The 26,141-nt window shown below is 53.4% G+C and overlaps 2 protein-coding genes across 7 annotated transcripts in view; one reads left to right on the forward strand and one right to left on the reverse strand.

Moving 5' to 3' along the window:
• Positions 1-1,201: 1,201 nt before the first annotated feature.
• Positions 1,202-19,049, reverse strand: RAB36 (RAB36, member RAS oncogene family). Of its 5 annotated transcripts, none has more exons than XM_088800902.1 (11): positions 18,892-19,049; positions 18,100-18,182; positions 14,935-15,026; positions 13,130-13,195; positions 12,593-12,694; positions 12,378-12,442; positions 11,453-11,508; positions 10,529-10,606; positions 10,099-10,189; positions 8,501-8,620; positions 1,202-2,280 (listed from the first exon to the last, which is right to left on the reverse strand). In XM_088800902.1, the coding sequence occupies exons 1-11, from the start codon at positions 18,959-18,961 to the stop codon at positions 2,258-2,260; spliced, it is 846 nt and encodes a 281-aa protein (XP_088657028.1). In that variant the 5' UTR covers positions 18,962-19,049; the 3' UTR covers positions 1,202-2,257. The 5 variants fall into 5 exon arrangements, with proteins under 5 accessions (XP_088657028.1, XP_088657025.1, XP_088657026.1 ...); XM_088800899.1 differs by lacking the exon at positions 1,202-2,280 and adding an exon at positions 5,880-7,131; XM_074321416.2 differs by lacking the exon at positions 1,202-2,280 and adding an exon at positions 6,989-8,066 and having other exon boundaries at positions 18,892-19,048.
• A 24-nt stretch (positions 19,050-19,073) lies between these two features.
• RSPH14 (radial spoke head 14 homolog) overlaps positions 19,074-26,141 on the forward strand; it is a 76,788-nt gene continuing 69,720 nt past the window's right edge. The window contains exons 1-4 of one of the 2 annotated variants that reach the window (XM_019710337.3): positions 19,074-19,161; positions 22,368-22,511; positions 23,682-23,939; positions 24,952-25,054. In XM_019710337.3, the coding sequence (XP_019565896.2) occupies positions 23,741-23,939; positions 24,952-25,054 (302 nt within the window). In that variant the 5' untranslated portion in view covers positions 19,074-19,161; positions 22,368-22,511; positions 23,682-23,740. Of the gene's footprint in view, positions 19,162-22,185; positions 22,512-23,681; positions 23,940-24,951; positions 25,055-26,141 lie in introns of those variants that run through there. The other variant, XM_074321412.2, reaches the window with a different exon arrangement.

The following is a 26,141-nucleotide window of genomic DNA, read 5'->3' on the forward strand; positions in this document are numbered from 1 at the left end:
TGAAAAAAATTATGCTAAGTGAAAGATGCCAGTCATAAAAGGCCATGTATTGTATGATTCCATTTACATGAATTGTCTGAAACAGACAAATCTATCGAAATAGAAAGCATGTTGGTGGTTTCCTAGGGGTAGGGGGATGGGAGGAATGGGAAGTGACTTCTAATGGTCATTGAGTTTCTTTTTGAAAATGATCTAGAACTAGAGAGTGGTGCTGGTTGCAAAACCTTGTGAATATACTAAAAGCTATTCAATTGTATATTTGAAATGGGTGAATTGTGTAGTATGTGAATTATATCTCAATAAAGCTATTGTATTAAAAAGCAAAAATCCTTGGGGATCAGTTAAGCAGCCCCTCGTCCTGCTCACTGTGGAGTAAGGATGAACATTTTTCTCGCGTCTCCTTCAATCCTCCCACGAGCCCAGGGATTTACCTTCACTTTACTGGTGAAGATATGTTCCCAGGTCACCCAGCCCATCGGCTGCGGGCAGGCTTGAGATCCAGAGTTCCAGCTCCAGAGTGTGTTTGCTTTACATCATTCTGAAGTCAGAAGACCCCGCTAGGGTGAAACCAGGAAGGGACTGACTTATTCTTCAAACGTCCATTTGTTCATTGTAAAATGGACTGGCCACCCGTGCCCTCTTTGGGGGCTTCCTGAGCAGGGCTGCCAGCTACAGGTGGGCAGGATGAGCACCGCACTAGGGCACACATAAAAGGGGGAACCAGTCCCAGCTTAGATTTGGTAGACAGAATCTTGGTGGTGACAGCAACTGTAAAAAGTGTCTTGCTCTTACAAAATCAGTTTATAATACAGTTTTGGACATCAAAGGCCTTGAGCAACAAGCGCTGTTTTAAAAAATTGAGGTGAAATCCACATAACAAAATTAACCACTTTACAGTGAACAACTCAGAGGCACTTAGGAAATTCACAACATTGTGCAACCATGACTTGTATGTAATTCAAACATATTTTCATTGCCCCAAAAGGAAACCCCATACCCAATAAAGAGGTGCTCCCTGTTTCCCCCTCCCTCTAGCCCCTGGCAACCACCAATTTACTTTCTGTCTCTATGAATTTACCTATTCTGTATGTTTCATATAAATGGAATCTTACAACATGTGGCTCTTTGTGACTGGCTTCTTTCACTTAGCATAATGTTTTCAAGATTCATTATATTGTAGCATGTATCAATACTTCATTCCTTTTTAAGGCTGCATAACATCCCATGGTGTGGATAGATCACATTCTGTTTGCTCATTCACCTGTTGGTAGATGTTTGACTCATGTGACTCATGCTGTTCTGAACATGTGTGTACACGTACTTGTTTGAGTCCCTGTTTTCAATTTTTGGGGGGATATACTTAGGAATGGCATTTCTGGGTCATAAGGCAATTCTATATTTAACTTTTTTGAGGAACTGCCTGGGTGCCCTTTTCTAATTCACACAAAGGTGCTGTGTAGGTGGGTGGGCACAGTGACACTGGGGTGCACAGTCTTCAGGGCTCGTATGTACCCAGCTCTCACCAGCTGCTGAGGCTGGGACTAGGGGCTCCGTAGATGTGGCTTCCTTCTACTCTCACAGCCATCACTCAGGCAAGAGGCAGGGAAAGGGGCTCAACGATGGGCAGTGACCCCCAGTCACAGCAATAAGTGGGGGCCTCAGAGTTGAGCCCAGCCTGCCTGAGTCCCAAAGTGCTGCTCCTGACCATTGTGCCATCAGGTGGGATTGTCAGAGGTGGCATTATAAAGATGGCAGGGCTTTCTGTATCCTCATCCCTACCCACTTCGGGGGTCAGAGGCCAAAGGAGGGCTTCCTTCCAGCAGAATGTGGCCACATGACCCCCATCTGTCATCTGTCATCTACCATCCATCATCTGTCAGCCCCAGGGACCTATAGGCAAGATCAGAAACCTGGGGCGATCGATACAGCTGTTCTGTGGTCCTGCTTGCGCTGTGCCTGGCTGGGCACCTGCTCTGGGCCACCAGCTTCCGCCCAGAGTGGGGAGCAGGGATCCCTGCAGGTCTTCCGAATGAGTGGGCCTTTCCCCCCAGGCTCCCCCTCAGCTATAACTCCTCCTACCTCCGGCAGAATCAATTATTGATGAGGCCCCTCCCGTCGGAGAGTCCCAGCGGTCCTGGATGCCTTCCAGCCTTCACAAAGAGCAGAGGAGCCGGGACAATACGAGCTTGTTCCTGAAGGCGTGGCCAGTGAGATGGTCCAGGCTGTGGCTTCCAGTGGTCAGAGGCCCAGAGCACCCTTAGGCCAAGGGGTGCCACTCACCTGTGGAGGACGAAGGAGCCCTGGAGCTGCTTTGCTTCCCAGAGGACTGAGTGGGGAGCTAGTCAAGCGAAGGGCCTGCACACCCGACCAGACCGCCAGCTCCCGTAGTTGCCTGGGCGCAGGCTCAGACAGGTGGCTGGTGGCCCTGAATGCAGGGGGAGCATCTGGATGGGGGGTGGAGATGGGAAGGATCTGCTACGCCTGGAAGGACGCGGTGTGACAGCCAGTTCCCGTCTGCTGATCAACTTCCCTCAGGGGAAGGCCCAACATATGGGAGGTGACATTAGGAGGCCACAGCAGATGGCAGAGGAGCCGGTGAGCCACTGGGAGGGTGTCTCATCTCAGGGCAGTGGCCATAGCCTTGGGCTTCTTGGGTGGCAGCGTCCCCAGGGCCCCCCAGTCTCCAGGAGCCCTTCTCCCTCAGGCGAGGAGGCCCCCTTCTGAGCGGTGCACTGCTGCTTCTGAAAGCTCCCCCACCACACACCTTATCTCATCCTTGTTCCTCTCCCAGGGCCTCTCCCTGGTTCACTGGTCCTTGCTCATGTGAACAAGTGAACATGCAAATGTAATTGATCCTCTGCTCCAGTTTCCTAGCTCTTAGGTGACTTTAGCTCTCCCTGCTTAAGATGCTCTGGTCCCTCTGGAGAGTGAGGGTCATCTAGCAGTGGCTCCCATTCCAAGCCCCAGGCTGAAATGGGAGTTGAGGGGATCTGTAGCCTCTCCTTCCCTCTACAGGTCCGAAGCAGGGCTGGGGGAGGACTAAACCTGGGGGGCCTGGGGAGCAGGGTGTGAAGGGGGAAGGGACTGAGTTTCCTGGCTCTGCTGGGAACGCTGAGGAGGGCTGTGTGTGGCTGGGGCCCTGGAAGTGGCCCCTTTTCGGGGTCTCAACCCTGGGCTGCAAGGCACTGGGACTGCCTGACTGGGGACACATATGTAAGGGACACAGTGCCCCAAAGGCTGAAGCAGCCTGGAGTGGGACTGCCCTGGGATCAGACCTAAGCTGGGGTGGGGGTGGGGGGAGGAGACAGAGGAGGGAGCAGGAATAGGAGGAGGAGGTGCTCAGATGCACCCATCACTCCCGCTCTCTGCACCTGGTCTCCCCCCCACCCCCGTTGGGGACAGGGGGGTCATGACACCCAGCCCACAGGGTTGCTGTGATTAAATGAGCTTCTCCTCGTGCACTTTGCTACACATAGGGCTTGGTACCAAGGGGGCACTCGGTAAATGGGAGCTCATGCTATTCCCCAGAGGCTGGATCGGCCTCACTCCCGGATGGCCCGGCTTTGGGAATGCTGGGCCAAAATTTCCACCGCATGTGGGTTGGAGTCAATGTGGTGCCTCCTGGGGTCAGGGGTGACTCCAGCTCTGGCCTCGCCCTCCGAGGAGCCAAAGCAAAAAGTGCCACTTATAGGTAACATCACGTGAGTTTGTGTCATGTGACTGAGTCGCTCCTTCATTCAGATACTTGGTGGGTTGGTGCTGGGGACGCAGCAATGAACAAGGCAGACCACGGAGGCCATCAGGACGGTAAATGGAGAGTTATAACTTCAGTGATGCATCCAAGAAGACTGGAATGGAGGGTGCCCTGACCCACTGGGGAGGCCAAAGCAGGCTTTCAATGTCAAGTCCTTTGGCAGAGGTCTGGGTAAGGAGCTGTTCCACAGAGAGAAAACCCTCACCGTGCCTTAGGACAGAGGGGAAGCAGAAATTGTGACAGAGCCGTTGATCTTCTCACTCTGTCCCTTAGTTCCCTATTATGGCTCCCAGTGAATCATACCTCCCAGAATTCATACCCTAGATAGTCTCTGCCCACACTCACTCTTTGGGCTTTGCCCAATGGAACTTTTGGGCAAAATGTCCCATTGCAGCAAGTGTGATGCACACGGAGACTTGATAAGCACAGACCCACTGGGGCTTGTACTCTCGGAACACTATTTGGAAACCAGCCGACATGCTGTGAGGAAGCCCAAGCTGCCACATGGAGAGGCCTTGCCAAGCATCCAGGGAGATGCCACGCTAACCGCCAGCCATATGAGTGAGGCCATTCTGGACCACTGGGATGGTCGTTCCGGTGCCCATCACCAATCATGGAGCTGTTGGAGGAAATCACTGAGAGGATGTCACCCCGGTTGACCCACAAGCTGGACCTGGGCAACTGGAGGCTCCTCACCCCCTCCCCTGTCCTTGGAACGCGCCCACTGCTTGCCTCCCCCATGCTAGAAGCTACTCAAAGACGCAGCCTTGAGACAGTTGTGGTATTGGGACGTCTGGACAGTACACGTGACTGAACCCAGGTAAGGCCTCTGTATAAGCTTTAAGACTCTGGCAAGTGGGTTTAGTGATCAACTCGTCTTGCGGCCGCCCAAGACCAGCCTGAAACGTAAGTTCCCTTGCTTATTAAACCTGCCACCTACCAACGTGGAGTGGTCTGCTTCTTTTTTTGGTCTCTCCCTGCCCTTCACATAAGGGGCTGGTTTCAGGTTATATCCGGGAAGCTCCTGAGGTTGGAAACTAACAGGAGCAGGACAGCCAGTCAAATCATGGAATCATGAGGAATGAGAGATGGTTGTTACCTTAAGCATTGAGTCTTGGGGTGGGTTGTTATAAAGTAATAAATAACCCATACCACCTCTACCCCCCACATCCCAAATCGAATTCTTTCCTCTGCCCAGACCCTCTCCACCTTGCGAGGTACCTCCTTAGACCTCCACAGCTTTCCTCTGGAATTTTCTGTGGCTGGCTCTTCCTAAGCTCCTCCCAAGAACAGAACTTACACTCGAGCCCCTAACAGCCCTCACTGGTTGATGCGAGATAGGACTTCGGGGGCCTTTGAGTGGTGAGGCACATCCGTCTCTGGCCACTGAGGAGAGCCAAGCACAGGCTTGTCCCCAGGCAGGTCTATGGTTTGAGCGGGGGCGCGTCTTGGGTCAGAGTGAAATGTCTGCTGGGAGTAACCAGCAAGCCCCCTGCCTCCCTTACACATCCATTGCGCACCTACTGTGGGCCTTTTCTCCAGAAGCTGGGGAGACAAGGTCAGTTTGCTGCCCTGGCCCTTGGGTGTCCCATGAGAGGGTGGGGGCAAAGCCCAGAAAAGGACAACCACACCCACACGTAACAAATGCTGCAAGTGTCGTGGGGGCATCCATAAGTGTTTCTGGAGTGATTCCACGCCTGGAGCAGGAGCACTGAGTTGGACACGAAAGAGGGACCGGGGTGTGTAAAGGCTGCATTGTGACCAGGGATGAAAGGACTGGGGAGAAAGGCTGATGCAAGGTGGCCTGCAGGGGTGAGCAGGGGTGGTGAGAGAGGGGCTTTGAATGCCAGGGGGAGAGCTGGGCTGAGAGCAGGGGAGGAGAGGGGAAAGGGCCGGGGAAACAGGGCAGAGGGACAGGACATTTCCATAACACGTGCATGTGGTCCTGGGGCTGTACTCCAGAAATTTAAGGCCAAATTTTGAGGTGTTGGAACAGAATGTCTCTGCTGACTGGTTTTATCAGTAGAACCACTGAAGGGGGCCTGGGGCTGTTCCTGCCTGGCTGTGCAGTGGTTCTCATAGAGGAGACACCTGTCAATAGGTGAGAGACCACGGAGCACACACAGTGGGCAACATGAGAGTTTAATAAAGGGCCATTGACAGGGTGGGTGCACATGAGACAGTGCGGTTCTAGCTCAGGAGCTAGTAACAGCAGGACACCATGAGTGTCCCCAATTTTGGGGCCTGAGGGGAGGGGAGGGGGAGTTGTGGAGAGCACAGCCCACTGTGGCCAGGCTCTCCCATCCTGTGACGCTTTCTCTTGTGTGCTGCAAACCTGGTCCTAACGCACCTGCAATGCAGCCTGCTCCCCAACATTATGTCTAGTGGACCAAGCTGGGGCCACAGTCTGTAAGAGGACAGCGAGGCCTCTTTGGGGAATCCTGAGTGTGCAAAGCTGTAACTGTAGGAAAGGTCTCTGCGGCGCCTTTGGTAAAAGACAAAACAAACCAAATGTCCCACATATGGGGCAGAGTAAATGGACTCTGGCCCATCCACACGAAGGAAAACTGGCAGCTGCCATAGGAACGTGCAGTCATTAAGAACAGGAGCGCCAGGCAGCATGTGTGGGGAGAGGTCATCCTGGTTAAACAACAAACAAGCCAACAAACACCATGGCTGTGCTCACATAGGAACAGTCTGGAAGGAATCCTACCACCTGTGAATAACACTGACCTCCAGGAGTGCCACCCACTAGAGGGGGACCTTCACTTTGTATACAAAGCTCTGTACTGTCTTGTTGTTTTGTTTTACAATAAGCACATAATTTCTTTAACAGGGATTTATACAAAGAAGTATTTTTTATCTATATATAAAGAAAGAGCTAAAAATGTGGCAAAGGGGGAAAGAACAGGAGTGCAAGTGTTCCTCCCCACCAGTGTTTGGCAGTCGCTGTGAGCGCCTGCAGTGCGCTGGGCACTGGGGTGCTGGGCAATGGCACCAACCACGACGACGGCCTGCCACATGCTCACCATCTGTGAGAAGCAGGTGGGACACGTCCAGACGTGCCCGCCTGCCTATGGCACAAGGTGAGCAGGGCTGAGGGGGCACACACCTGGGGCTGAGGGGATATGGGACAGGTGGGGGGCAGTGAAGAGCAACATGAGGGCATGGAGAGTGCAGGGCACTCGGGGTGGAAGCTAGGAAGGGGGGCCTGGGCCGTTCTTGCCTGTGGGGTGCGAAGGATGGGTGGTGGAGACAGGAGCACGCAAGCCTCTGGAGGGCCTCCGATGTCCCCCAAAGACACGTGGACGCCATCACAAAGGTCCTGAGAGGCATGTGCTCAGCACGTTCTCGTCCCCAGGCCCTTCCTATGCAGGCTGGTGGGAGAGAGGGGTGGCGAGAGCAACAGTGGGCTCCAGTCCAGCAGAGTCTGGGTGACTGCGGCCGGGGGCAGAGCAGGGCAGTGCCATGCTCAAGGGATGTAGCAGCAAGTGACCTCATGGCAGCTGGGCAGGCTTCTTCTCACAGCACGGCTGGAGAAATTCATTGTCCAGGTGGGCCAGAGGGGCGTGCCTGGCCATTTCTGTGGTCTTCACCCACTGACCAGAGGGCAGGACTCCAGGGATTGAGGAGGAGGAGCCAGAGATGGCCTGTGGGCCAGGGCTGGAGAGACCTTCGAGCCCATCCTCCTCCAGAGGGGCAGGGCTACCCAGGGACCCCACAAGGCTAACAGGGAGGCCCAGAATTGAGTCCTGTTGCGAACATAAAAGTCCTAGGCAGGGATGGCAAGTGGGTGCTCCCTTGCACGCTGGCTCTGACGAGCCTTGCTTCCCTGGATTGCTGAGCTGAGGAGAATTTGGAGGCTGACCCGAAAGAGCTGGGAAAGCCAGGAAACAGTTCCTGCTGACACGTGCAGAGGGCAAGGGGTTGGGCCGTAGGCACAAGAGTCCTGTGTCTGCAGTCCTGAGGCCTTTCAAGACTGGGGTGACAGGTGACTCTGCAGGTGAGACTGGCCTTCCAAATCATCATCCCGGTGCCCCCACCAGCTGGGCAGTGTGGGCTCCCAGGCAGCCGTGAGGGCCTTTCCTGGCTCTCTGCCCACTAAAGAGAAGTGGCTGAGCGCTGGGGCTTGGCACAGTGGGTGGACAGAAGTGCCACAGGGCTTAGGCTCCATGTCACCCCTCTAGTCACAGAAGGCACTGCCCGTGTGTGTGGGGGGGTATGGAGACCTCTGAGGCAGTCCCCAGCTAACAGCAACCCAGGCTGGAGGGTCTCTTGCTCTCCTGGGTCTCGGGTAGACCTCCCTCCATTCCTGTAAGGAGGGGAGAAGTCGCTTGGCATCAACCAGGCACCTACAGGGACACTGGGCAGGGCCCCCCTGCTGGTACTCTCTGGTGACAGCTAGTCAGAGATGTGAACTTGAACCTCCAGGCCTCTCATCCAAGGCCTGGCACGGGAACACATTCTAGGTGGTGGAACAGAATGGGCAAAGGCAGGTACTAGGACAGCCAAAGCCAGGACACACCCATGGAGCCTGGAATGCCCAGCCTGGCCCATGAGGAGGCTGCCAGGCAGACAAGGGGAGCCAGTGAGGGGGTCTCAGCTGGCAGGTGGGGTCAGGGAGGCTGCGGCATGAGGTCAGAGTGATGGGAAAAAGGACAGCTCAGAGAGGGCGATGGGAGGATGGTGGATGTGGATTTTGGGCCCCAGGCCTGCTCCCCAGCCCCAGTCGGGGTCAGTACGTACGGATGAGGTCTCCAGTGCCGAGCTGCAGCCGGCTGCTGTCCCTCCTCTCAAGGTCCTGCAGCACTGACTGCTCGAACGCCAGGGCGGCCACGCGGAGGAAGAAGGCCTTCACATTCTCCCCTGCGGGTCCAGAAAACAGCTGTGACCCTGTCTGCCTCTGCCCTTACCTGCAGATGCATTTCAGTGGGAGCCAGTGGCTATCATGGGGGCCGGGGCAGTCCGCCTCTGGGGCTGCCTGGGACAGTGCAGTGCAGGGGACGGGCTGGTTGGCCTGATCTCCCACCCGCTCCAGCCCTCTCCCCACTCTGGCCACCTGCCCTGGCAGCTCCCTCAAACTTTGAGCCTTGGCTTCCTAGCATCTACTCTTCCAGTCAACCAGTGCTTAGTGCCTCCTGTGGGCCAGGCGTGGGGGTGTGTGGCAATCAGAGGGTGCCTGCTCTCCTGTCGCTTGTGAGCACCTCTCCAGTGGGCAGCTGTGAGAATTAACATGTGCTGCCAGCGCCCCCATGGAGCCTTTGTGAATCCTCCTCCAGGTGGAGGAGGCCGCTCATCTGGGCACAGGGCCGGGTTCTGGTCCCCCACACGCACACTGCCCTTGTGCAGTCAACAACCCGCACAACTGCAGAGGGCAATTCTGCTTGGCCCACAGGGAGCTCTCAGTGAACATGCTGTTACTGATGAGAGGGCACGGGATGCCATCAAGAAGGAGCAGAGGGAACCAGGCCTGGGAGCTGCCATATTTTTGTCTGTGTTGGGCTGGAGGTGGTGTTTCTTCTACCTGTGGTGCCTACCCTCAGCTTTCCTGCCATGTCACCCAGTCCCTGGCCAGTGTCCGCTCTGGCCCCTCACCAGGAAATGGACTACTGGTTGGGCATACTTCCTGAGTCCCCAAAGCCTCTATGCACCAGGAACTGCATATTATTTCAATACATGTCCCAACAACCTGTTTTCAAACTCTGTTCTTTGCTTCTCTGCATTGTCGAATTTTCCTTGGTGAATATATATGGCTTTTGCAATTTCAAACATTAAAATAAAATAAGATAGAAAGCATCACCCACTTCCCAGATGAAAATACTGAGGTTAAGAGATGTTGGGAATCTTTCAGATGTTGAGCAGTGGCCCATGGAGGAAGGTAGCTCAGGGGCTGGGGGACAGAGCAGGTGGGATATGGATGAGAGCTGGGGGCCATGAGCCATGTTTCAGTGTCTTCCACGATGACAGCTGGGGAAGGGATGGAAACCCCAGGTTACTGGGCCCTTTTACGTGCCAGGCGGTGCCTCCTGGATGGGGGTAGGATGGTACAGTGGTTTATAGGTGAGGGATGAGTTCTAATCCCAGAACTGCCACTTCATCCTGGGACCACGGAAGTGACTTCACAGGGATGAAACTGACCTGCCCAGAGGGTTAGGCATCACTATTCCTGTCGCCCAAGAGGCAGGGCTCCCAGTCTCCCCTAGAGATGAGGAGACTCCACTCAGGCAACGGAAGGCCCTGCCTGGTCACCAGCACAGATGGCTGTGACGCGGGCACTCACCAGACCCGATAGACCCGAGGGAGGAAAGGTGTGAGGCTCCCACGCTGGCCCCGCTCCCACTCACCCGTCTTGGCTGACACCGACCAGTACTCGGCCCGCATCTCATTGGCCAGCTGCACGGCTTCCGCTTCTGCCTGCTCGCAGGCCGCCCCTGACTGGGAGAAGTGGCCCCTCTTCAGGAAGGCACCTGGGGAGGTCACTCCCCACCTCCCACTGTGCCTCCTCCCTCCCCCTCTCACCTTGGGCTGGGAAGCCCCATTTTGGGGGTGGGAGGGGGGTGCCGGCCCTTGGGTGAGACCCCGACAGTCCCGGGCTAGTCTGAATGCCAGCTGTCCCTCTCTGAGACGAGCACCCCTAGCTTTCAGCTCCCAGGCCTGCAGTCTTCAAATCCCCGTCTAGGCATGTCAGTGACACCCTGCATTCCCTAAACATGGGCCGAAAGCTGATGAATTTTTCTGGGGGCCACCCGGGGCCTCCAGCCCTGTTCTGCTCACCAGAAGGTCCTTCTTGGTTCCCACGAGGAACACAAAGCAGGAGCCCGGCTCATTCTCCCTCAATGCATCCTCTAGCCACTGCCTGGAATGCAGGGGGACGTTGGGGGCGGGTACAGGTTGGGGAAAGACAGGCTGAGAAGTGGCCCCGCCCACCCAGAGGAGCCTGAGGAAGGCCACGGGATGGGTGTAGGCCAGGCTGCTCCCCAGGGCTGGAGAACTGAGCCAGAAGGTGTGGGGAAGGCACCTTGAGTTGAGCTGGCTGAGCAGGCGCTGGTCCTGCGGCCAGAAGGGCCTTGGCTAGACCACAGGGGAGTGGGGTTGTAAGGCCCTGTCCTGGCCGTGGCTCTGCCCTTGCTCCGTGTAATGGGTGAGTCCTGCTCTGTCATCAACCGGAACGATCACCCCAGACCCATGCCTCAAACAAAAGCGAGGTGAAAGGGGCTGTGGTCCATTAGCTGGACAACTGCCAGCAGAAGCGGGATGGCCTCTCAGAATTGCTGATGTCGCTAGCTCTCTTGAGCAGATCTCTGCCCGAGAGAGCAAGCGCCAAATCATGTCCCTTCAGACAGGACTGGCTACGCATAATTTGCAGGGCCCAGGACACGGTGCAAATGCAAAGCCCCTCATCCAACAATTATTAAGGCTTTCAAGATGGCGACAGCAGAGCATTAAAGCAAGCTCGGGCCCTTCTGAGCACCGGCCCCCATGCAACTGTGTTGGCTGTGCACCCTGAGCCAGCCCTGCTTTCAGCAGATGGCTGCAAGTCCTGAGGGATAATAAGGCAACTGGACAGTAAGCAGCCTGTGGTCAGCCGGTCTGACAAGTTGGCTGGTCACCCACACCTGTCACTGGGGGCCCAGTTCACGGGCCCAGGTTTGACAGCTTCCCAAGCCTGAGGGATCACAGGGCTGCAGAACCCCAGACTTGCCTGGTGTGCTCCAGCGTCTGCATGTCAGTGAGGTCAAAGGCTGTGATGATCGCTGCACACCCAGGGAAAAGCCAAGAGCTGGTCAGCAGCAGGTGAGACAGACACGGCGTGACAAGGGGGGCTCCCCGCTCCCCAGGAACTGCTGGAGTGGTCCCCCCGGCACTCAGCCTGGGACCCCACAATGGAGTCTGGGAAGGAGACACCCCATGGCTGCTCCCCACCCTCCCACCGCCTTCTCTGACTCACACTCAACGTCCCAGCCACAGTGAGGCTTCCAGGGAGGCAAGATGACCTTGGGGCTCCTGAGTTCAAATCTCCCCTTTGTCACTCACAGCTAAGGGAACTCGGGTGAGGGCCTTAACAGCTGAGAGCCTCAGTTTCCCCATCTGTGAAATGGTGAGAATGATACCTCTTGCTCTCAGGGCTGCTGTGAGAATGAAGCCAGAGCAGCTATTTTAAAAGCTCTTGGTCCAGGGCCTGAAGTGGGGCCGACGCGACCAATGGCAGCTATGGCTATGAGGGCGATTAGCAACAACCAGCTTTAGGGAAACAATTTCTGGGGAGCAGGGAGGGAACAAAATGGGGAGATGCTGCCCAACCCCCTGTTTCTTTTGTCATCAGCTTAGCCTACCCCCACCTCCTGCTAGAGTCAACTCTGCTCTTCTTTCTGGGGTCTCTGGACAGGCACATCCCCTTCTGCACATCTCTCTGAGCTAGAACTATGGCTGAGACTCACATGGAGCACCCACCGCCACTGCGTCCCCAAAGGGGAGGCCCGCCTAGGCCCCCGCCTCTGGGACTGGCCTGGGGGTTTCTTAGTGCCTGTGCACAGGACCTGGTCTTCTTGCTGTAGAGCCTGGTGGGGAGCCCCCTGCTGCTCATGGTTGACGGTCCCCCCATGGCCATCACCCAGCTGCTCACCCTGGGCTCCCCGGTAGTAGGCAGAGGCGATGCACTTGAACTTCTCCTGCCCTGCTGTATCCCAGCTGTGCGGTGGCAGAGAGAGAAAGGGAAATTGAGGCAGCACATTAAGCGATTAGTGTGGTCGGAGCCAGCAGGCCCGTGGAACCGGAGGCAGCAGACCCCAGGGCCCAAGCCAGTCGTGCCAGAACTGGCAACACACAACAGGGACTTACATCTGGAGGCTGTAGGGAATCCCGGCGATCTCAAAGCGCTCGATTTCAAAGTCTACCCCGATAGTGGCCTTGTAGTCACGGTCAAAGACATTTTTGCAAAACCTGCAAGAGCCAAGGAAGTTGTCAGAGAGGCTGCATGGAAGCTTCACTCGTGACAGTAAAAGTCTGGAAGCAACAAAAAATCCACCCACTGGGAATCACTAAGGAGATGATGGTCCATGAAGACAGACCAGGGATGCATGGACGAGAACTATGTGGGGAAAGAGACACTGCAGCAAACACTGCAAGTCAGGGGCAGTGCAAGAGAAACGGGGCATCCTTTTGCAGCGAGGGCAGTGAGATGTGAGCCCGTGGACCCAGGGGGACAGTGTGGCTAACGCCAGGTTCCTGGGATGCCACACTCTCCACCAACCTCGCCCTCTCCTCAATTTCTTGCACCCTCTCCATGGGTTTTATTCCCAGCACAACAGCGTCATCTGGGCCGCTCAGGCAAAGGCCTGACAACCTGGTGCTGGGAAGCATGGCTGGCAGGCGCACCTGTGGATGAGGCTGGTCTTGCCCACGTAGAGGTCGCCGACGACAACCACCTTGGAGAGGTTGAGCCTGTGAGACATGTGGTTGTGTTGCTCTCAGTTATAGTCACAAGAGCATCTTCACACACACAGGCCCTTCCTTCTCTGCGCTCTCCACCCTACGACAGGGGACAGGCTACCTGCTGAAACACTGGGATGTCTGTCCCCATCTCAGACCCTCAGAAGGGAGGGCAGGAGAGCCTGCATTTGTTCTGGGAACTCTGCTATCCCTGGGGCTGTACCCCTGACCACGCTGGGCCCAGGGCCCTGATGTGAGAATTAGAATTGGGCGTGATGAGAGGCCGAGGAAGCAAGGGAAGAGCCCAAGGTGGGGCTTCGTCCAAGCTGGGGGCGCACCCGGGAACCTGCTGAGTGTGTAGAGTCAGTGCCAGCATGTAAGGGACACAGCACAGGGGGCAGAGTCCCCACACCTCCCACCCACCCCGGGGCTGTGTGCCTGATGGGCTCCTGCTCCTTGGAAGCAGGCACTCCTTGACTGGGATACCACCAATACCCGCTCCCGTGGGGGTGTCTGCAAGGGCCAACCAGGCCAAAGGGCATGTCATGGACACAATCCAGGTCTGCACGTCTGGACTGTGGCTTGAAGCAAATTGGCTGAGCTTCTCGGGCTCCCTGGGGACCCTGCTCATGGAGACCAGCTGTACCTCCCTCTGGAGTGTCTTGCACTCTGTGCGGCAGCATTCCTGGGACTGTGGGTGACATTACATTTAGAGTTCCTGCAGCTCATGCCAAAGGAGCTCAACGGGTCAACATCCGACCAGGCACTCCCTCTGCCTGCAGATAGCAAGAGGGCACCTCTGTCTCAGTCGGTGACCGTGTGCACCGCACCTGCACATGTCTGTGCGGGCAGAGGCTGTGTCTACTCTACTCCCAGGTGGCCTCTAGTTCTGGTACAGGATGCTCCTGACTCTACTTCTCAGAGGAAGAAGTAAAGGTACTGCCAAGGCATTGGGGATACCCTCTGTGTCTCAGTTTCCCCACCGCCAGTGCTTGTGTGAAGTATCAGGGAGACAATCTGCATGAAGCACCTGATATGGAACCAGCACCCCCAAATCGGCGGCCAGTACCCTCATGCCACAGCCGTGGCTGCTTCAGCCGTTTGGATCTGAGCCCTGCCTCACTTTGAGCGTCCTTGGGAACCTCAGAGCTGAGCCTCTACTGCGACCTCCCCAAACCTGTGAGCTCAATCAACCCCCTGAGCAGACTGTGAGCTCCTCAGGATGAGGGGCAAAAGCAGGCCTGTGTAGCTGTTTGTTAAAAGAAGGAGTGAGTGTTGCAAGATCCCCTTGCCGGCAGTGCCAGGTGCCGCGAGGCAGGAACAGGACAGGCACAGCCCTTGTGTGAGGCATTCAGACAGCGAACGCAACCCTGTGCGATAAGTGTGTGGGGCACAGGAACACACAGGAGGGACATCCTGCACAGCCTGGCCGTGGGCAAGGGTCGTGGGGGGCTCAGAGAAGGCCCTCAGAGGACCTGACACTATACTGAGACCTGCAGAGTAGGGAAGACATTCTAGACCAAGGAAACAGACATATGCTGAGACCTCAGGCTGAGAAATCATGTGCATAACTGATTGAGAAACAGGAAAGCTGTTCTATATAGAAGTGTGTCCAGTAACACCAGGTAAAACCCCCGTCGTCTTTAGGCCTGTACTGGATTGTACTGGTGCAGTCTGCGCCTTTCACTTGTGCATTCCCAGGTCTGTTCATGTACTCAATCCCCCCTACATCCTGCACCCCATGCACTCACCCGACAGTCCCTGTGTTTCTGCGCTGGCAGGCGGCATTGACCTGCCCGTGGAAGTGCTCCTTGAGCTGCAGGCAGGCGGCAGGTGTGTACCACTGGAAAGAGAGAGACATAGACAGACAGACAGATGGGCACATTATCCTGTGAAGCTGTGGCTCCATCACGGAGCAGGGCAAGAGGTGGTGACTTGCTTCCCAGTATTTCCTCCCCAAGCCTCATGGCTGGTGGTTTCATTAGCTTTCTCTGATCCCTCTGTCACATCCGTCCTCTATCTTGTCAGCAGCTTTGAGAAAGACTCCAGGGTCTTGTGAGTCCCAAGGAGGAGCAGCAGGGGTTGGGCCAGACCATAGAGCCTAGACAGGGACTTGGAGAGCTGGCTCTTGCCTGGGGCAGCCGTGCTCTTGCTGTAGGCATGTGGCAGATCTCTGTCCCTTCTGGTCCTCTTGGGGAGAGATGAGGGGTGGGCTGTAAGGATCCTTTTAGCTTCAAGATCCTTCCATACCTTCTATGAATCACTATGCCATTTTTGTTCTTTAAATATGCATATATGTGCATGGAGAATGTTCTAGAAGGCACTTTCAATCTTCCACGTTTCTTGGAAGGCAGAATTGGGCAGTGGTTTGCGAGCATGGCCTTGGGGTCAGGCTACTCTTAGCTGCTGTGTGACCTTGGGCAGTTGCCTAATGTCTCTGAACTTTAATTTCCCCACCTGTAAAACCTCAGAGGCTTGGGGGCATAAAATAAGGTTTGTAAAGCAATCAGCACAGAGTCAGCCTGGCACATATTAAGTGCTCAACAAATGTTCATGGCTGTTAAGATGCCATGATACATGCAGAATGTACATTTATTTTAAAATTAGAGAAACAAACTCAAGATGACCATTATATTTTGCTCAGATTAGCTGAGGCTCAGTATGAAGCATGGCAAGATGTGGGGAGAAGGGCATTGCTGGAGACTGCTGGTGTGCTCTGCTGTATAACATGGCTGTGGTCCCCCAGGCCACCCGCTCTCTTCCTCAGGGCACTGCTTGGACCACAGGTGCCCTGTGGCCGGGGCTCAGCCCCCTCCCCTTGCCCTAGTGTTTCTTCTGAGCTCTCAGGCATTGAGATGGGCTCTAGCCCAGCCTCCCTTTCAGCTCCAGGTGTGACTGAGGTGGCAGAGGCAATGGGAGAAGCTTTGCAAAAGGGCAAGTTAGGAAACCTCACTGAACCCATTCCTCATCTGTAAAATGGGGACACTCCTAACAGCACCTCTTTATCTGGTCACTGGAGGATTCAATGCAGGGGAACAGCTTATCCCAGCAGCCCATATTCATGCAGAAGAGTGTCAGCTGCCTCATGGGAAAGCTAGCTGCTTTTTCCTGTTGACTTCCAAGTCAGCTTCAAGCTGGGGGCCGGCCTGGACACAGTGGTGATTAAATGAATCCCACCATTTTGGATGGATTATAAAAATGTACTAAGGAAGGCTGGGCGGAAAGTGTGAGACGATTTTAGAGATGGGGAAACTGAGGCACACACCGTAAAGGGAAGGACTTGCCCCACCTGACCACAAGTTCCTCAGGTCTGAAGTGGTGCGGCCCTGAGGTGCAGGATGAACTTGGCCAGCTGTGGCCTGTGACCCCTGACTGCCACAGGCAGTTAGGGGCGAATCTCACCTTCTGTAGAAACAGGGTGGATGCCTCAGGCTGTGTCCCAGGGTAGGAGAAAGTCCGAACCTTGGAGTCAGCCACAGCCAGGCCAAGTCTTAGTTCCAACACACCCAGCTGTGTGACCTCAGTCAGCCCTCCCTACCTCTCTGAGCCCGGATGTCCTGCTCTGTAAAGGGGGTCCTTCATCCCACGAGACCTGGACTGTTTTGTGCCAGTCATACGTCCCTTCCTTTTGGCTCATTAAACACCAGCCTCTGTTATCCCTGAGTATCACTGTCAGGCTCTGTATGGAGATGACTGCCTGGGCCTCTGATGAGATGGAAAATCCTTAGGGGATTGTCCACAGGTCACATCAAGGTTTTCTCTGTGGGTGTGTGGAGAACGAACTGCGGGGGAGGAAGGGAAGGCCCAAAAGGGAGGAAGAATGACTGCAGACGGAAATACCCAGAGCCTGCTTTCACCTCCTTCCTCACTACCAGCCTGGGAAAAGAATTCAAAAGATACGAAGGCCATTCCATGGAGAGGATTTCTCTTTCCATGCCTGTCCCAAGTCACCTGGAGGCAGCCAGACAGCAGGATCTGATGTATCCTTCCAGAGACATTGTCTGCATATATAAACACATACATTTCTTTTCTCCCCTTTCCTTTTTTTTTTTCCACACATGGGACTGTGCTACACACACTGCTCCATTCCTTGCATTTTTACTTAACAATTTACTTTGGCTGTCACTGCACATCAGCTGCCCTCATTCCTCCTCACATTGTGTCAGGAAGTAACACTTTGCTGTCTGAGCAGCCCCCTCTCAGAGGACATTTATGTTGTGTCTGACTTTCTGCTTTACAAATTGCTGCAATGCCTGGCCTTGAATGGCTGGATGGGGGGGGGGGGGCATGTGTAGTGTTGAGAAGTAGTGTCCCACTGCCCCCTATGGAGGTTGTACTGATTCCTGCTACAATTAATATTGAATTGTAATACAGATGCTAGAGGGTGGTGAGTTTTCAGCAGGAAGTGAAGGCAGAATGCTAAGGGTGGAAAACCCTAGATTTGGTGTCAGGAAACTAGAGTGCTGTTTTGATAATCATTATAAAAATAATGAGAACAACAGCAACCATCATTCAGGCAAGGGAGCACCCGTTTACCACGAGCCAGGCCCCCCACATGAGAGGAATTACCCTTAATGTATCGGTGGCTCTGAGAGGTTGAGTAATTTGCCTATGGTCACACAGCTTAATGACAAAATCAGGATTCACACCCAGGACTGTCTGACTGCAAAATCCGCGCCCTTCACCTCCATCCCACACTGCCTCGTGGTGTCAGCCTTAACATGCTGGCCCATCTTGGGCAAGTCAGTGCTAAGTCTCCCACCTTCTCAAGAGTCTGGTAAGTCCTTGGGGTCTGACCTCTCCGATTCACCTGCTTTGTTTCTGGTGGTGAGTGCAGGTGGGGAAAGCTGGAGGTGGACGTGGTGTCAGGAGAGCAGTGCACACACAAAAAGCTGGCCCAATGGCTCTCTCTCTACCTTAGGGAAGGTGGCGATGATGCGGTCCCGGCTCACAGGGGGCCCCAAAGGTGTCAGGGAGGACTTCATCGTTCCAGAGAGTCCTGTAGACCCAATCAGGGGAAAGAGAGTTAGGGAGCTGTGTCAACCCCTGGAGACTCACCCACAAGTTTACTTCTAACTTTTCAGTAGCTTTAAAAACAGATCCAAGCCTCCTTCTCTGTCAGGAGTATAGGCCAGAGGTCATCTCTTTCAGGCTGTAGGCAGTATGGTGGGGTTGGGGGGCCACCCTGTCCGCGAGTCCAGAAGGCCTGGGTCTCCTGTTGGATCTCCAACCAGGTGTGGCCCCTCTGAGCTTATCACTGGGTGTGAGGCACAGCAGAAACACTAGCCTGTGCATCTCAGCCCAGGTACAGGAAGTTCAATGGGGAAGGGTCCCTGCTCCTAGTCTAAGGGATGACGGCTCTGCGCGGAGGGGCAGGAAGAGAGATGGCTTAGGTTTCAGCTCACAGGCCTGTCATCCCACCCAGGGCCCGGCCCCTGACGCTTATTCAACAGCCCTACCTCTCCTTCGCTGTTCGCCCTCTCTCCCCACTAGGGTGGCCTTGACCAAGGGCTGCTGTGCTTCTCAGGACTCGGATCTCCTTCAGGATCAACACGGGCCTGGCCCAGGGTGGGAGTTCAGGAAATGCTGAGGCCCCGGGGCCGCGGCAGGAGGTGGGCGGGGGGCGCGGCGCCCTCCCGACCTCGGCCTCTGGGACACTCTCTCACGCAGGTGGGCCGAGGCTGGGACACAGGGGACGGCTGACTCACCCGCAGCGGCTGCGGAGGTTCGGGGTTCCGCGCGGCCTGGTCTTGCAGGGAGAGCAGCAGGGATCACCATGGCAACGAGCGCCACGCGGGACCGGCGGGCATCTGACGAATCCTGGACGTCGGGGGCGGGGTCTGGGTGGGGCTTGCAGCGGAAAGTGTTCCACTGCGGGCAGCAGAGCGGTCACCATAGCAATCAGAGTCTCGAGGGAGACGCGGGCGCCTGACTGGGTTGCTGCCTGGACGCGGCCCGCGCTCCGGCGATCACCATTGGTAACGAAGGCGGGGCCAGATTGGGGAATGTAGGCGAGGTCAGGTCGGCTGGGGTGGAGCCTGGGCTCCAGGGGCGGGGTCTGGGCAGAGCTGATAGTGGAGAGAGACTCGCCCACTGGGCGGATCTTCCTGATAGTCACCATAGTCGGAAGGGGGGGATGGCTCAAACTGGTAGGGATTATGTGGAGCGTTTAAATATTTACTTTCATAATATATTAAATATGATTTTTTTCTGGGTATCTAAATATTTCGTATTTCTTGTTAAATATCAGTATGTAAGGATCTTGAAGATCTCTTGACATTTTTCTCTCATATCCCATATTTGATCTATCAGTAAATTCCGTAGGTTCCACTCTGAAAATTTGCCCAGTATCCTCTATTTGCCTTCCACTTCCAAGCCATCATCTTCTCTCCCCTTAACTGGTCTCCCTGTTTCCACCCTTGCCCCTGTACTATTCCCAGTTCAACAGGATCTCCTGTTAAAACACAGATCGGATCACGTCAATCCTCCGCTCCAGACCCTCCAATGTCTTATCTTTCTCAGATTAATAAAATCTTTACAATGGCCCAAGAGGCCCCCGTCATTTGCCCTGGCCCCGTTTCCTCTCTTAAGTCATTTCCTACTGATTACCGTCCTCCCCCATCTCATCCCACACTTGCTCCAGTGGTCTCCTTGCTGTTCCTGCAACAGGCCAGGCACTGGGGTGTTTGCACTGGCTGTTCCCTGCGCCTGGAATGCTCTTTCCTCAGGTATTCACGTTGCTCTCTCCAGATGAGGCCTCCCCTGAGCACCCTCTTTACAATTACAGCATCCTCCCAACTCCTTATTCTGCTCTATTTCTCCCAGGCACTTACTATTTTCTAACATATTATATAGCTTATTGTTTATTGTAATTGTGTATCTCCCTCCACTGAGAGCAATGAGAGCAAGGGATTTCTGTGTTTAGTCATCAGTGTTTCACATTGGCTAAATAGTACCTGCACAAAGCAGACATTAGTGAATGTTAAGTGAGTGAACGAATATTAAATTTGAAAAAGAAGGTAAAGCACAGTGTTTGAAGTATGCTGCCACAACATTAAAAAGTAAACGAATCATATTTAGTTGTGTAAGTTGAGTCTATCTCTGGAAAGATGCCAGTGGTGGCCACGGGTGGGGACAACCTGTTGCCAGGGTACCAAAGGAGACATTTTACTTTCTTGCTTTTTGGATTTTCCTCTATATCTACATATTGCCTATTCAGTAAATAACGTAAATGAAAAGAAATAATTTGTAACCCAGAATACAATGACATCCCCCATCTCTGGCCCTTCCAGGTCAGCTCTGATGTGTTTTGGAGTGTTTCCCTCCTTTGAGTCTTTCCTGCAGGCGCCTCTTGTCTGTAATCATGGCATAAGAGCTCTTGCTATAGCACTGGCATTTGATTGGAGTCCAGCACCCTGCAGAGGCAAGAGATCGACATGTTTACCATTTAGGGACCTTAATCTGCATTGTTCTGAATCTAATGGTGCCTGAATATCATATGCCTGGCTTCTAGAGCTCATGCTACAAAATTAATTGCTGTAATTAATGGCTGTTTAAAAGCTGACCAGAGTCACTGAGCTCCCGTGAACTAGTTTCTGTTTGGAGAGTGAGGCATGTGGAGCTAGATGGCCTCCAGAGGCGCTTGTAAGACTGTGTGCTAACAAAATAATGAGACAGTAGTTAGCTTTGGAGAGGAGGATGGGATCTGGGAACGGGGAAGAGGAGACAGGCATTGATAATATTCTGGTGGTGAGTTCACAGGTGGTTATTATATTTTTATGTTTCACAAATTAATATATATGCTATATAGCTCATTATATGTATATTTTAAAAGATCAAAAGGAGATTGAAAAATAATAAAATTGAAGGACAATTAAAAAAAACAAAGACTATGTACCCAGATTCTGAGAGGCCCCAGGTTCTCAGTTTTGAGAATCTATTTAATTCAGCTCCCTGATTGCACAGATAAAGGAAACTAAGGCTCACACAATCAAAATGATTTGCCTAGTGAGTTAGAAACAGAATTGGAACCCAGATTTCCTGACTTGCAGCCCAGTGTTCTCCATACCACCTTCCTTAAAAAGCAAAGATGCTCAGGGTTATAGAGACCCTTCATGATTTGGTCCTTTGAAAGACAGCCGTAGGGGCCAGATCTCCATACCACATATGGGATTCTCGACACACAGATCTGAGTCAGTTATCTTCATTTCAAAGCTAAATGTGCTGGAGACTGATGCTTGGTGCCTTTGTTAGTTACACTGCTAAGGGCTCAGGCCTAGGGGATGAACTTAATGTGAATTGCTCCACCTCCTCCTATGCCTCAACTAACTCAGCTATAAAATGGACCTAACTATTTACTTCAAGAGTTTGTTGTGAGGATCACACAAGATGTGAAAGTGCCTTGCAGATTAGTATAAAGCTTGATTTAAGTCCATTACTCACTCATTTTTTCTACACTTACTGAATACCTCTTGGTGTATTCCTGGCATCAGAGAGGCAAGTAAACAAGACTGAGATGGCCTCCACCTTCAGGGAGTTTGGAATAGGCAGGAAGAAACTGAGAAGTAAATAGAGAATTAGGGGAGGGAAGTATGCCAATGGAATAATTAAGCTATGGGATCACTTACTAACTTGCAGCTGGGGAGAAGACAGGCTTCATGGAGGAAGTGTCCATCAAGTTGTGTCCTGAAGAACAAAGAGGTGGTTAGTGTTACAAGCAGCCCAGGCTGCAGGAAAGAGTTGTTTGTTTGGGGTAGTGAGTCCAGCACAGCGGGAGGAGACCATCACCCAGGGCCTTGAGTGGCAGACTAGAAATTTGGACTCTGTCCTGAGACCAGTGAGGAGCCATGGAGGGTTTTATGCATGTGATGACTGGGTCTGGCTTGCTTTCAAGCACAATTGCTCCAGTCAGCAGTGTGTTGGGTCCACTACAGCGATCTGTGTCATTACCAGACAGTCAGCCTGAAAAGCAAGGAGCATGGACCAGGGCTAGGCAGGGGGGAAGCTACTCAATCTCTTTGAGTTTCCTGTCTGTGAACTGGATAATGTTATCAACTCACGGGGTTACTCTTAGGATTAAAGGCACGCAAAGTGTTCAGTACAGACAAAGGCATACATGAACAAAGCTGAGCTGCCTTTGTTCCTCACAGTAACCCTGTAAAGTATCATTGTCCCCACTTTACAGCCGGCCCTTGCCTGGAGCTATTCGCGCTTGCGCGGTGGGCGCCAAGTGTGCAGAGCGCGGAGCTTGGGACGCCGCCGGAGTCGCCTGGCAACTGGGTCGCCTGGCAACGGGCGTGCGCTACGGGGACCGCACACGCTAAGGCAGGTGAGCGGTCGGTGGCCGGACAGGGGTCCGGGAAAGGGGGCCCCCCAGACCACACCAGTCCGGCTCACACGGGGTTGGCTTCCTCACACCCCAAGGCTCTCTCATCTTTGGCCGGACTCCCGCAGGCCGTGCCCCGTACAGGAAGGCAGGCCTCTCCCCTCAGGGCCCATCGGCACCTTCGAGGGGAGCCCAGATCGGAAATGGCCACGTCTCTCCCAGCCTAGTTTCCTCCTCCCCTTGACACCTAGTGCCTGGAATCAGAGTGTGGCTCACCTGTTTTACTGGAGTAGATTCCTATGGGGCTGGGGGCCTGTGACTGCCACTAAATGCGACAATAACAACGGCCACCATAATTACCACAGCCAATATATCTGAAGCCCTTGTGTGCCAGGCTCATGAGTATTAGTTAATATGCACAACTCTGGGAGAGAGGGAAGGAAGTGCTTTTATCACCTGCCTTTGCAGCAATAGAAAGACACAGATAGAGGAAGTATTAATAACTTGTCAAGGGTCACCCATGATTTGGGTCTGGAGCCCGTTCTTAACTACTAAGCTACACACTGCCTATAGTTGCTCAAAGTGTGTGTGTGTGTGTGTGTGTGTGTGTGTAATAAAAATAATTCACTCTTTAATCTTAATTCCTTTTTTTTGTGGATTGTTAGAGCATCTGAATATGGGTCCCTGATGGGTGAAGGAGCTGGACCCGGATTTGAACATCAGCTCCTAGCCTTACCAGTTCTGTTACCTCCAGCAAGACCCTTGTCCTTAAACCTCAACTTCCTCCTTTGTAAAATGTGGATAATACAAGTCCCCTTCTTCTGGGGTAGTTGATTTAGATACCAGCTGGCACAAGCGAAACACTAAACGTAGTGACCATATTAGTGTTTATCTCTTTGGTGCCTTTGACCAAAGGCCCAGCCTGTAAAGTGTGAGTGGTTTTTTCTGTTGTTAAGTATGAGAGAACTCTGGAGTTTGCAGTTTGCACTGCTGCTTCCCTTCACTGTGACCTTGAGCAGATCCATTCATTGCTCTCAGCCTTAGTTTGCTCATCTGTAAAATGGATGTATAAATATCCACCTGGCTGCGCTTACCTTTTTGAGGATCAAATGAGAAGTAGCTTCTAAACCACAGTAATAATAACGACAACTTTTTTGGGGTTCTTTTAATCAGTGGTTTCTATAGAGCTTCGTTTTGAAAGCTGGAGAGTCACCCTCTGCAGGCGTGGAAAGATGGCCCAGGCCCGGATCTCTATGTACCTTCCCCCCGACATCAACCCCACCCAGGCTGCCATCGCCTATGGCTGCCGGGCTCTGCCCAAGCTGAACAAGGAGCTGCAGTCATTGGACCTGCTGACAAGGCAGAAAGCTCTCATGGCTTTGTGTGACCTCATGCATGACCCCGAGCATGTCTACGTTGCCATCGACATAGGTGAGAATGTCACAACCCAGGTGACCACGACTGGGGTCTGGATGGCTTGAGGTGGGAGGAGCTGAGGTGACCTGGCCCCTTCACAACATCCCTCCCAGCTGGTCAGTCATTCCTTTCGGGACACCCCCAGCGGCTGACCCAGAGCCACAAACCAGACCCCTCTGCTTTGACTCAACCGAGTGGCCCCAAATTCATGAATAGCCCAGTTTATCTGTTTCATCCACAAGGCTGTCACGAAAGATAGGCACCCTACTGAAACCAACATGTATCTGGGACCCTTGTCCCTTGTTTCCCACTCTCCTAATTACCAACATAAGAGTTGAGGTCACACCTTTCTCAGATCAGGTACATGATGGATGTATTATCACTTCTCCCTCCAGGCTTAGCTGAAGGACTGGTTTAATTCCAGAGGCAGCGATGGTCCTGGCATGGCCTTGGACACTGGGTGGAGCTTCAGTAATAAGGGTTGCTATTTAATGAGCTTGAGTCTGGCCCAGCACCGCCCCACGTGCTGTGTCCATGTTATATTAATCCTCATAACACCTGCCCTGGGAGGGAAGGAGAATCCTCAACCAGCAGGTAAGAACTCTGAGACTCAGAGAAAGGATGTGAGGCTAGGGTGGCCCAATCAATCAGTAAAGCAGGAATTTTATTTGCTCAATCTGGCATTCCTAAATGTAGCCCATTCGAGCGTACGTGACTATTTGGGGATAGGGTTGGAATTGGATCCTTGGTCTCTCCAAATGAAAAGCCCATTTTCTCAACCCCATGGTGGACTGTGAGAGAAGGCACTATTATTAGGAAGTGTAAGAAGGGTGTTAGGTGAAACGTTCCCTGGGTGTGAGCACAGAAAGCCCCCTGCAGTGACTCTGAAATACTTCCTAACCATAAAGTTTCCACCGCCCCGCAAAGCAGCAGAACCTCTTGTTGCCTGATGTTGGTTCACCCGTTGACTTGTAGGTTAGTTGATTTCTGAGACTGGTAAATATACAAAGGTTTTTCTGCTTCGCAGGCTGCTTGGAGAGCCTGAAAGCTTTGCTGAAGGATGCTGACGACATGGTTCGGATCAAGGCCACCGAGGTGCTGTACATCATGGCGACCCATAACGTGGGCAGGTGGGCAGCTGTCTCTGGAAACCAATGTCAGGCTTTGGAGCCACACCACACCCCTAGGTGGCGTGCCCTTGCATGACCTTGAGGACTCTGATTTTTGTCTGTAGCACAGTTCTTTGGCTGGATTTCTTTTTGGCCAGAATAGGTCTCTGGAGTGGTTTTAGTTGCCTCTGTGGGGGCCTAATGTGGCCCTCTGTTCTAGGCCAGCTTTTCTGTGAGTTTCCAGCTCTGAGCTTCCCTCTTCGAAAGTGGAAAGAAAGTTCAGGCCCCACAACAATTTAGCTTTTACCTGTGATATTTTAACCTTTTCTTGGCTCTTTGTGGGGACCCCAGTGCCCTCTCCCCGACTCCTACAGGGCCTATGGCTTTGGCTCCTGTTCATTCCCACGCAAATGTTAAGATATCAGCCTCAAAGTGCGCACCTGATCTGGGCTGGTGGCTCCAACCGTGCTCATGGTTCTTCTAGGTTTCCGGCATCTGGAAATGTCCCTTTCCTGTGTAAGCACAATATTGAATTTTACTTTTTTTTTTTAAAAGCAGTTCATCTAGCATTTTGGTTAGGTGTGTGTGTGTGTGTGTGTGTGTGTGTGTGTGTGTGGTGGTGGGGTCAGAGGTGCTTTCCCACATTAGCTCAGTTCACCCTCTTGATCTGGGATTACTAGTTTTACTTTGTCTTAAAAACGGATCCAAAAATCACAAAGAGCCCTTACGCCGTGCCAGGGACCGCTGCCCAGTGTGCACATGCCCAGCAAGGAGGGGGGAGGCAGAGTGATAATAATAGTACTGACAGATGACATCATGACATCATGGTGGCAGGGTGCTCTCTGTCTGCGGGTGTGTTTTGTAAACAACAGACGCCCCTTCAGAGATGCTTCTCGTTCTTTCAGGGATGTCAGGGGGTCTCACAAAACTGAAGATCTCTCAGTCCTGTCTTTCCCCAAACATTCAGTGCCTCAGTGTCCTTGTGTGTACCTGCTCATGGGGAAGGGAACTAACGGAGTTAATGCATGTGAAGTGCTCTGCCAGCCTGGGGACACCTTGGAAATGTCCACCCCATGTTGGCCTGGGTGTCCGCTCCTGTCTCGGGATG

This window comes from Rhinolophus sinicus, chromosome 9, assembly GCF_057876585.1.
Source record: "Rhinolophus sinicus isolate RSI-liver-muscle chromosome 9, RSI-T2T, whole genome shotgun sequence".
In the NCBI taxonomy this organism is placed as follows: Eukaryota; Metazoa; Chordata; class Mammalia; order Chiroptera; family Rhinolophidae; genus Rhinolophus; species Rhinolophus sinicus.

Coding starts and splice junctions, on each gene's coding strand:
- RAB36 (XM_088800899.1), bottom strand. CDS start 18,961: ATGGTGATCCCTGCTGCTCTCCCTGCAAGACCAGGCCGCGCGGAACCC. Junction 13,196..14,934: donor AGAAACACAGGGACTGTCGG/GTGAGTGCATGG, acceptor CATGTCTCACAG/GCTCAACCTCTCCAAGGTGG. Junction 12,443..12,592: donor ATTCCCTACAGCCTCCAGAT/GTAAGTCCCTGT, acceptor GCCACCGCACAG/CTGGGATACAGCAGGGCAGG.